The sequence below is a fragment of the Vigna angularis genome, chromosome 7 (genome assembly GCF_016808095.1).
Source record: "Vigna angularis cultivar LongXiaoDou No.4 chromosome 7, ASM1680809v1, whole genome shotgun sequence".
NCBI classification, from domain to species: domain Eukaryota; kingdom Viridiplantae; phylum Streptophyta; class Magnoliopsida; order Fabales; family Fabaceae; genus Vigna; species Vigna angularis.
Window position 1 is genome coordinate 34,542,235 of NC_068976.1, and position 11,637 is coordinate 34,553,871.

Sequence of the window (11,637 nt, forward strand, 5' to 3'; positions counted from 1 at the left end):
CTTTGGCTGCCCAATGGAAATTGGATGTGTTTCAACTGGATGTAAAATCTGCATTTCTCAATGGAGACTTACAAGAAGAAGTTTTTGTTGAGCAACCACTCGGCTTTGTCAAAGATGGTGAAGAAGGCAAGGTTTACAAGCTGCAAAAGGCACTTTATGGACTGAAACAGGCTCCAAGAGCCTGGTACACCAAGATTGACTCATTCTTTCGTCAAAATCAGTTTGAGAGAAGTGAGAATGAGCCAACTCTCTATGTAAAAAAGGAAGGCTTGAATGGATTCATTGTTGTTTGTCTTTATGTGGACGACATCATCTACTTTAGCTCCTCTCAGAAGCTGCTAAATGAGTTTAAAGCATCAATGATGAAGCAATTTTAGATGACAGACTTGGGACTACTTCAGTATTTCTTGGGACTAGAAGTAAAGCAAGGAGAAGATGGAATATTTCTGTGTCAGAGGAAGTATGCAGAGGATTTGCTAAAGAAATTTTCAATGGAAACATGTGAAACTGTCAAAACTCCTATGAATTCTAATGAGAAGCTGCAAAAGGAGGATGGCACAGGAAAAGCCGATGAAAAGTTGTTCAGAAGTCTTGTAGGAGGTCTGAATTATCTCACTCACACACGTCCTGACATTGCTCAAAGTGTAAGTGTGGTATCAAGATACATGCATTCTCCAACAAAGCAACAACTAGGTGCAGCAAAAAGGATTCTGAAGTATGTTGCAGGATCAACTTGTTATGGAATCTTGTATGAACATGTCAGTGAGTTCAAGTTAGTTGGCTACACAGATAGTGACTGGGCAGGCAGTTTGGATGACAGGAAAAGTACATCTGGGTCAGTTTTCAGTTTTGGCTCAGGAGCTATTACTTGGAGCTCAAAGAAGCAGGATACTGTGGCTTTGTCATCATCTGAAGCAGAATATGTAGCTGCTGGTGCAGCAGCAAGACAAGCTGTTTGGCTTAGAAAGTTGTTAAAAGATTTATGTTGTGAGCAGGAAGGAGCAACTGAGATATGGTGTGATAACAGGTCTGCAATTGCTATGACAAGAAACCCAGCGTTTCATGCAAGAACCAAGCATATTGAAGTACAACATCACTTCATAAGGAAGCTTACGTCAGAGGAAACAATCGCTCTAAGATTCTGCAGCACAAACGTCCAAAATGCAGATCTGTTTACCAAGGCTTTAGCTCAAGCCAAACATCAGTTCTTTATGGAGAAAATTGGTATGTATGAGTTTGAATTAAGGGGAGGTGTTGCAACATAATTCAAGCTCATATGTGCACGTAAGTAGCTGAATAAATATCAGAGAAAATTAGCTTACTGTGTTGGAAGACTTCGTCACTGTTGCTGGTTTTTCGGCTAGTTGTTAGGAGCAATTTTGAGTTTCTGTTTTTAAGTTATTTTTTAACACCACTAACGTAGGATTGTTAGACGTGGTTAGTGGAGAGTGTTAGCCAAGTTTCCTTTATATTTAAATATTGTATTGTTCAGTATTTACAAAAAATAAGAAGACAGTTAAACTCTCTCTCTCTCATTATTCTGTCATCAAGCTTTTTGTGATCTTCTTCATCTGGAATTTAAACACCTACTTCCAGAGGATGCAACATGGAAATTCTTCTTTGATTTGAAGAAGTTTCCTAATTTTAATCCTTGAGGACCAGGATTATCCTAAGGAGGGAGGATTGATGCAGTATATACATTAGTGCAATTATTGTGTCAGTTGTAACTGAACTGCTATATATATACCAATTACAGTATTAGTTTTTGGACTATTGAACATTCTATTGTAACATTAATTTTGTACATTCTCAATCAAATAACATACATATTCGGGTTCCATTCAATTGTTGGAATCCCTAATTCATTTGATTGTTCTTCCAAGACCCTCTCCCTTCCTATAACTTCCACAACAAAAACCAATTTCTTGAATTTGTTAAAAGAAGCTCACTCTACACCTCATTTTTACATTCTGAGAAGGATATTTCGAAATGTTTAAGGGTCAGGATGAGGCTTAGTGTATATAATGAAATTCTCCAATTTCACCTTGTTATTATAGTGTGTTTGTTTTAGTTTGTTTGTTTCCCATGCACACTGGGGCCAACCTGTCTCTTGTCTGACTTCAAATATGTTTAAGACTTTGGAACGGTCAAACAATCATACCCTAAGTTTGTAATAACACAAACAAATGGTTTACTTTGATATTTTGGATAATTTCTGAACATATAACATTAAAAAAAAAAGTTTCAGTAAACTCAAGAAATCCGATGTCTCACATGCGGAGCCAAGATCATCATATCATCTTAGAAGGGTAAGCCATTTGTACATTGTTTAATACATGTTAAAGATTTCATGTGTGATCTAGTAATCCATGCGCTAACCTTTTGGGAAACTATAATCACAATAATTTGAAGCTTATCAGTGTAGTTTCACGTGCTATATTAGTAAGTGCGGAGATGTGAAAAAAAACTCATCAATTTTGGACTGCAACACATGAAATTTGAGATGGTGCTTTTAGAGAAAACCACAAAAATTTCCACAAGAGCAATTTCCATTGACAAATTTGTGAAGCCGCTTACTATCTCTAAGGATGATTTCCCTACCACTTAGTGTTGAGACATACTTAATAAAATTATGGCTATCCCTGCATAATAAAGTGCTCTTGACAACTCTTACTGGAGAAGAACTTGGCAAGTTCTCCAACCCAAATGTAATGGCCAACTTCTCACTGTGATAAAAAGTAGGGGAGGATGTCTTTTCTCCTTCCTCTTCATCAAGTTTTTCCACACTTTCTAGCATCTCGTAGCCAAGACTCTTTGCTTTGGCAAGTAAATCTTCCAATGATTTACATATTACTGAACTCTCTGGGTGTGTTTTGTCAGTGGTTTCAAACGAATATACTTTGTTTTTAATACTAATCCAGCTCCAATCCTTCAATTTTCCAACAGTCTCCTCTTTCATCATCTTCCTCACCCTTGAAACATCCTCAGAACGCCCAGCTGAGTGGTACATATTCAACAACAATACATATGTCTCTGTACCTTTTGGTTTGAGACTTAGTAACTGTTCAGCAGCATAAAACCCCAATTCCAGATTCCCATGGCTTCTACAACCAGCAATGAAGATTGACCAAATAGACTCACTAGGCGCACAATTCATTTTCTTAATGCAATTCAGAGCTTGCTCCAGCCTACCTGACCTCACAAACATATCAACCATGATCTCATAGTGGTCCATAACAGGTGTAATTTTATATCTCTTTTGCATGATCTCAAAGTAGTTGAGTGCTTGATTGAGCATTCCAGCATGGCTGCATGCTGCTAAAACACCCACAAAAGTAACCGCATTTGGTTTAACTCTTGTGAGCCTCATATCCCCAAAAAGACGCAATGCTTGTTGTGAGATACCATGCTGTGAAAAACCTGTAATCATAGAAGTCCATAATATCATAGTTCTAGTAGACATCTCTAGAAATGCTTTGCTGGCCCTCTCAATGCTACCACACTTATTGTACATGTTAAGTAGTGAAGTACCTACAATCACATCTGACAAGAACCCAGCTTTCATAATCTGCGCATGAATTTGTTCCCCTTGCTCTAAAGCCATAATTCTACTACAAATAGTCAAGACGCTGGAGAAGGTATACAGATCAGGTTTAATGCCCGACCGATTCAACTTGGAGAAAAATTTCAGTGCTTCACTTCCATATTCGAATGAAGAAAGATTATCCTTTGTGAGTTCCATCATCTGTGCATATCCGGCAATCATTGCATTCCATGTAACCAAACTGACATCTTCCATTCCATTAAACAACCTCTGAGCCTCACCAATGCAACCATTTTTTATGTACAAATACAACAAAGAATTCCTAACATGTAGGTTTGATTCATATCCAAATTTAATACACAACGTACGAACCTGTGTCCCAAATTCTAGAGACTGAATTCCACAACACTGGCTCAAGACACTGGTTACAGTGAACTCATTAGGCTCTATGTTCTCAGAAATCATCTCAAGAAAGAGTTTTAACCCCTTAACAGCTGCACCATTGTCCCCACAAGCAGAAACAGCTGAAGTCCATGAAACTACATTCTTTTGCCTTATTCTCCTGAATGCTTTCAGAGCATAATCCAACCTGCCACATTTGGAGTATAAACTACAAAGCGCATTGCCAACATTGGTGTCAAACTCAACATGATATTTGATTATGTAAGCATGGAATTGATCTCCTAACTTAAGAGAGTACAAAGAAGCACAAGCATTTAGAACAACAGCAAGAGTGTAAGCAGAAGGGTAACTTCCTGCATGCAACATCTCTTGAAAAGCAAGAATGCCATGCTTGGGTAGCGAGTTCTGAGCATAACCCGCTATTAACGTGGTCCATGCAACCACGTTTCTTCTAGGCAAGTTGTCAAACACCTTGCGAGCGTCATCCATGTTCCCACATTTGACATAAACGTCGACCAAAATTGACATGACATAAACGTCTTCATGAGCACCCGTTTTCATGGCATGACCATGAACAATTTGTGTGTCTGAGTAGGAGCATTCGTCTTTGCATTGTTGCAACAAGGGAAAGTAGAAGGATTGTTCCACCTCTTCTGTTCCCTCTCTGGTCAATGAAAGTTCTTCCCGAAAATCCAAATTGGTGAATCTTTGGCTTTTCTGGAAAGAAATGCTTTGACCCTGAAACTAGCATTTCTAGTGTGAGTATTCTTTTATCTGAACACTTGTTATGCATTTAGAAGGTTTAAAATGATGTCAAAAAATTTCAGCACAGATTTATCTCTAACCAAATTAATGAGTGAAAGAGCTACACAATTGAACAACAACATTAACATACTTTCAAATAAAATTCATCACTTGCTTTGATTCAAAATTAAAAAAATGATGTAATCTAAATAATAATACTAGCATACCAGTAAAAATTTTGCTAGAAGTAACAATAAGTACTTAAATTCAGAGACTAAAACGACAATCTAACAGTACTACGTTATGTACTTGGAGACTACAAAGTGGTCTATCTGAATTTAGTAACAGAGAAGTGAAGTATATGATCGGAATAAGTAACAGAAAGAGAGAGTACCTTCTCTGTTGGATAAGAGCTTGGAGAGTATTTTCTGGAGTGTTCGTGGAGCTTGAGAGTTGCAGTGACTGCAGTTGAAGAGAAAGAAGCCATGCCAAGATTCAATCTATGAATCTATGACTCAATCTATGAGTGTGAAAGAAAGATTTGTTGCATGATTGTTTTGTGTTGAGTTGGTTTGTTTGGTCGGATAAAAATTGTGGGAAAGGATATATCCCATGCCAGCCACTCGATGAGAATAGGAACTTAAGTAGGCTATTTGAACTTCCATTCTATTTTTGCTCGGGTTTTTATTTCTTTTGAGTTTGCTTTTTATTTCATATATTCTTCCTTTAATCAGAACTGGTTACACTCTGATGGTGATATTTGAGGGGCAAGATTTTAATGGGTAGCGTTTTAAGAACCATAAATGAAAATATTAAATTTTAAGATTTAAATGTTGAATTGAATATAATTATATAGGAATTATTTCAACCGTCAATTTGAGAACTTTATTTTAAACTTAATTAAAATATATCTGTAAATTTTTTGCTATTATCTTATAAAGAGATAAGTATTTTTTTTTGTGTTACTTTTAATTAGATAGTTTTATCTTCTATTAAATTAAAATAATTAAATTTTCTAGTAAAATACATAATCTTCTATTTTTTTACTAATTGTATAATATCTGGAATAAAAATAACAGCGTCAATAATTTTATAACTTTTTAGTGTCTATTCTTACAAAACTATTTTTTTATATTTTTAAAGTACGTATTATTTTAGTATAATAGAAATGTAGACACATAAATCACATTAAACGTATAGTTTTCACCAGTTTATAATAGACTTTTTTCATTTTACTTGAGATTAATAAGAGAGAAAATATAAAATTGGATTCTTGTGATATTTTATTTATATTGTTTACTCATTGTGGAGGTTTCTATTTTTTATTTGAATCTCAAATCAATTCCTATATTTTCTAATTCAGTTTTTAATTTTGAAAAATTGAAGCAATAAATTTTTTGTTGATAAATTAATTAAACAACGTTACAAACATTGAGGTGGCATGTTAATATAAGTTTTTATAAATGATGTGACATTCTGATATGACATATTGAACAATTTAGTAATATATAATTTCATTTTGTAATAAGGCAGTTATTTTTGTTATTTTATAATTAGTTTTCTTTTCTGATAAGCCTTGTATACGTTCTGTATATAAAAATTGCATCAATGCAGTATCAGTAATAAAGACACTTCATACTATTTCATTTGTCTTCCAATTCTCCAATAGAATTGGTGTCAGAGCTTGGTTGCAAAAAGACATATGGTGTTTTACAAATCACGATCACAGTGAGGCTGGTCAGAGTGGTTGGAGCAAAGAAGAAAGTTGGTTGTCAAAGACTTGGGTTCTTGATAGAAGTATGTGTGATTGAGGAATGGCGGGAAATGATATTTCAACGGCTAATCTTCCAATACTCACAGAGAAAAATTGGAATAGATGGAGCACACAAATGAGAGTGTTGTTCAAATTTCAAGATGTGTGTGATGTTATTGAAGGAGATGGTCGAGAGCTTGATCTTGGTGCAGCAGAAGATCAGAAAGTTGTAGCCAGGAGGAAGAACAACAAGGCATTGTTCATTATTCATCAATGTGTTGATGATGCCCATTTTGAGAAAATCCAGAATGCGATTAGTGCTAGAGAAGCCTGGAGTATATTGGTTTGATGCCATGCAGGAGGGGAAAAGATCAAGAAAGTGAAGCTCCAACCCCTTAGGAGGCAGTATGAGCTAGTGCAAATGGAGGACAGTGATAGAGTTGGTGAGTATTTTAACAAAATTCTGACCATAACAAATCAAATGAAAGGGTGTAGAGAGTCTATCAATAATTTTATCATTATTGAGAAAATCATGAGATCATTACCACAAAAGTTTGATTACATAGTGGTTGTAATAGAAGAGTCGAAAGATCTTTCCAAGATGAAGATTGAAGAGCTTCAGAGTTCTTTAGAAGCACATGAAATGAGAATGATTAATAGTAATCCCATCAAGAATGATGAACAAGCCCTGAAAGTGCATCATTCCAGAAATGACGAGAAGAAGAAGCAAAAGAAGTGGAAAGGGAAATGTATAAAAGGAAGTTGGAAGGTTGATAAGACCAAGGATGATCATGATGACAAATCTACATTAGTGGAGAAGAATGGAAGACTAGAGAAGAGTTACCAAAAGAAGGATAAAAGAAATTTCGAATGCTTTAATACAAATATGGACATTTCTCTTATGAGTGTTATGTTGATAAGGGAAAATAGAAGAAACATCAAGGAAAGGAAGCATGTGTTGCTCAAGAAGATTCAAATTCAGAGCCACTAACCTTGATGGTAACCACTTCTGCTAAAAGTTCTAGTTCTCATGCTAACCTATGGTACCTAGATTCTGGATGTTCAAACCATATGACATGCCATCAAGAATGGATGATCAATTTTGATGTTATGAAGAAAAGTAAAGTGAAGATTGTCGACGATAGTACTTTGAAGGTGGAAGGAATGGGAGATGTTGTGATTCGAAGGAGAAATGGTTCCCATGTTGTAATCACTGGTGTACTACTTGTTCCAGCCATGAAGTGCAATTTATTAAGCATTGGTCAGTTGATTCAAAGAAGGTTTAAAGCAATGATGGGAGATAACAAAGTCGAGCTATTTAACTTTAACAAGAACCTAATATTGAGAAGCAAGATTTCCAAGAATAGAACATTCCAGATCAATATGGAAGAAGTGGAGAGTTCTGAGTGTATGGCTGATAACAGTTGAAAAACTATTATTTTTATACTTAATTTTGACCTTAAAGACAACCTTTATGACTTAGAAATTAGCTTGGAATCATGTTTTTGATTAAGTTTTGAAATAAGAGAGTTGGATAGGTTTTATGCTTGGTTTTCCTTGTTTTTGCAGGTTTTAAGATGAATTGAATGAAAGAAGTGAAGTAACCAGGAGTTGGATTCAGAAAAGGAAGAAAAAGTGCATAAAAGAAGAGCCGCAAGTACCGTTCAGCGCCACTTTTATCGCTGAGCGGCACTCTGAAGTCCCATAGTCACCGCTGAGGGGCAAAATTGCAGCTGAGCGTCAAATAGAAGAATCACACTTACCACTGAGCGTCATTTTATTGGGCCTTGGGCCACTTTTCTGTAATTTTTAGGAAGCTATATAAGGTTTTAGCCGAATTAGGGTTAGTATCTTTGGACAGAACGAGGCAAAATCAAACTTTCTTCACGCCTTGAAGGAGGATTTTGGATGCTCAAGCTCTATTCTTCAACTTCTAGTGTTCTATCTTTCATTCTTTCATTGTTTTTCATCTAGTTTCATCATGATTATGGTGAACTAAACCTTCATTATTGTTGGGGAATCAATGTAATCCTTTGAAACTCTCATGTATTGGATTGGTTCTTTAATTCATATGTTTTCTATCATTAATTGTTAGGATTTTTCTTCTATACTCTATGCATGTTTTGTTTAACTCATTCAATTGCATGATCATTGATGTTATTTGTATGGACACATATGAGTAAATCTAGAACTGAAAAAATTCTCCCAAGAGTAATATTGCTTAGACATAGGGATAGGAGGATTGGTTGCCTTTAAGCTTTTGTGCGAATGTAATGCATGAATAATTGCTAGGGAGACAAGACATTGTAAACTAGTGATTAGGAGTAGGCTTTCTTCACCGAGACATCGGGTTTAAGGTAAATTAGAAAGTGGCATTAACATTAATGAAGAAAGATGAATTCTTGAATACATGAGAGTGGATAGGATGAATTAGAAACCCCAACAACATAATCATTCATATTATACATCAACCATTTTTGCATCTTTCAAGTCCATTGATCAAAACCTTGCATTCATGTTTATTTTTCATAATTCAACAACAATATTTTCAGTTACAAGTCTAAGATAATCAACAAATCACATAACTGTTTAGGCCGTGAGTCCTTTGGGAAACGATACTTGGTCTTACCATTTATTATTACTTGATACGATTCGGTACACTTGCCGAGGGTTAACAAGTTTTTGGCGCCATTGTGAGGGACTCGTGGTTTAACTATTCTATTTGTGTGATTATTGATTAGCTTTGACTTGATTTTTTTTATCTTTTTATCTTTTTGTTTTATCTTTTTAGCTTTTTATCTTTTTATCTTTTTGTTTATCTTTTTATTTTCTATCTTTCTATCTTTTTGTTTTATCTTTTTATCTTGTTATCTTTTTAGTTTATCTTTTCTATCTTTTTGTGCTAACAATTGTTTCTAGGGTTTTGTGTTCTTGTGTATGCAAGATACGATTCGGACTAGGACCAAGAAAACTTCGGAACCTCATCTTGAAGGATTGAACGAAAGTAGAAGGAGGAGGAGAATTCGAACTTTTAGAGAACTATTTCCTTCTCCGGAAACACTTCTACAACCCTCACCACAAAGATCTAACCAGAGCACTGAAGAGATGGCAGAGGAGAACAATGGTATACGTACTTTGGCGGATTACACCAATGCTGTTGGCCCTCATCACTTTAATAACATTGCTAGGTCGAGGGTCAATGCTGCAAACATGAAGGTGAAACCGGCGTTGATACAATTGGTAAAGAGCAACCAATTTAATGGGCTATCACATGAAAGTCCATATGAACATCTAACCACATTCAACGAGATTTGTAACACTGTGAAGATCAATGGTGTGTCGGATGATGCAATAAAGCTTAGTTTGTTTCCTTTCTCATTGGGAGGCAATGCTAAGTTATGGTTGAATTCTTTTCCGGAGGAAAGCTTTACTGAATGGGAAGCCGTGGTTTCAAAGTTTCTAAACAAATACTTCTCACAATCTAAAATCAACAAAGGGAAGCAAGAGATTTCTTCTTTTAGACAAGGCATGGAGGAGACGCTAGGTCAAGCATGGGATAGATACAAGAGCTTGTTGAGAAAGACGCCCACTCATGGTTTTGACGAAGCAACAATAGTCATTCTTTTCCTTGGAGGTCTTGGTTCACAAACCAAGTTGATGCTAGATGCCTCAACTAGAGGTAATATTAAATGCAAGACTCCAGACGAAGCCACTGAATTGATTGATAACATGGATGACAATGAGATGCATAATGAGAGAGGAGCTCCAATTAGACAGAAGGGGAGTTCTACAATTGCAATCAAATGATTCCTTGCTTGCCCAGAACAAAATTATAACTCAACAGTTGGAGAATTTGACAAAGACACTTGCTCAATTGCCAAAGGAGCTAAAGAATGTTGCACAGGTTCAATAACAACTTTGTGAACTGTGTGGTGGTGACCATATCAATGGTCAATGCGCTTTTCCAGTGGAGGCTTTAGAAGATGTCAATTTTATGGCAAATCAATTTCCATACCGCCAAGGAAACTACAACCAAGGGTGGAAACCTCACCCAAGCATGGGTCAAGGTCAGAATGGACAAGCTGGACAAGCAGGACAATTCAATAGACCACAGCAGGAACCATCAATATTGCAACAAGTATCTGCATTAAATGAGAAATCATCAAAGCTTGAAGAAACTCTTCAACAATTTATTTAGGTGACTATCTCCAACCATAAAAGCACTGAAGCTGCAATTAGAAATTTGGAGATATAGGTTGGTCAAATGGCTAAGAAGCTGGAGGATATGCCTGACAAATGTTTTGGGGCTAATACTGAGGTTAACCCTAAGGAAGAGTGTAAAGCTATTGTAAGTGCAGATGATGAGAGGGTGGATGAGAGAAAAGAGAGAGTTGAGAGAAAAGAACAGATAATAAGTGAGGATGAGAGAAAAGAGAAAGACAAGAAGAAGGGAGAGAAAAAAAATTGAGAAAAATGATAAAATTCTTCCTTACCCTAAGGGGAGTGAAAAGATTGAAAAAGAGAGACAATATGGGCGCTTTAAAGATATCTTCAGGCAATTGGAGATTACTATACCTTTGAATGAAGCATTGGAACAAATTCCAGCTTATGCAAAGCACATGAAGCAAGTCTCCATAAAGAAGAGATATCTAGATGAAAAGGGAGATTGCGGTGTTATTGAGAAGAAGCCACTTCCTCCAAAAGTGAAAGATCCAGGAAGTTTTACTATTCCTTGCGTCATTGGGAAGGAGAATATAAGGAAAGCCCTAATGTATTTAGGGTCAACAATTAATTTGATGCCTTTATCTCTACTTGAAAGGATTGGTGATCTTGAAGTCAAGCCAACAAAGGTGACTTTGCTAATGGCAGATGGATCTTCAAAGAAACCATATGGTGTGGCGGAAGATGTGGTGGTTTGCATAGACAAACTAAAATTCTTGGTAGACTTTGTGGTGATGGAGATGAAGGAGGATGAGAAGGTCCCAATCATTCTTGGAAGACCGTTTATGAAAACGGCAAAGGTAATCATCAATGTGGATGATGGGATGATAGTGCTTCAAGACCGAGGAGAAAAGGTGATCTTTAATGTCTTCAAAGGGGAGCAGCAGATTCAAGAGAAGGAGGCTAGTCATAAAGCTGCATGTAAGGATGCACCCTTGACTAGTTCAAAAGCTGCAAAGCCGGTCTTCAAAGG

The 11,637-nt window shown here is 36.2% G+C and overlaps 1 protein-coding gene across 1 annotated transcript; it reads right to left on the reverse strand.

Moving 5' to 3' along the window:
- Window positions 1–2,455: 2,455 nt before the first annotated feature.
- LOC108337304 (pentatricopeptide repeat-containing protein At3g24000, mitochondrial) lies at window positions 2,456–5,354 on the reverse strand. Its single transcript, XM_017573800.2, has 2 exons — window positions 5,085–5,354; window positions 2,456–4,684 (listed from the first exon to the last, which is right to left on the reverse strand). The coding sequence occupies exons 1-2, from the start codon at window positions 5,175–5,177 to the stop codon at window positions 2,513–2,515; spliced, it is 2,265 nt and encodes a 754-aa protein (XP_017429289.1). The 5' UTR covers window positions 5,178–5,354; the 3' UTR covers window positions 2,456–2,512.
- Between the last annotated feature and the right edge of the window lie 6,283 nt (window positions 5,355–11,637).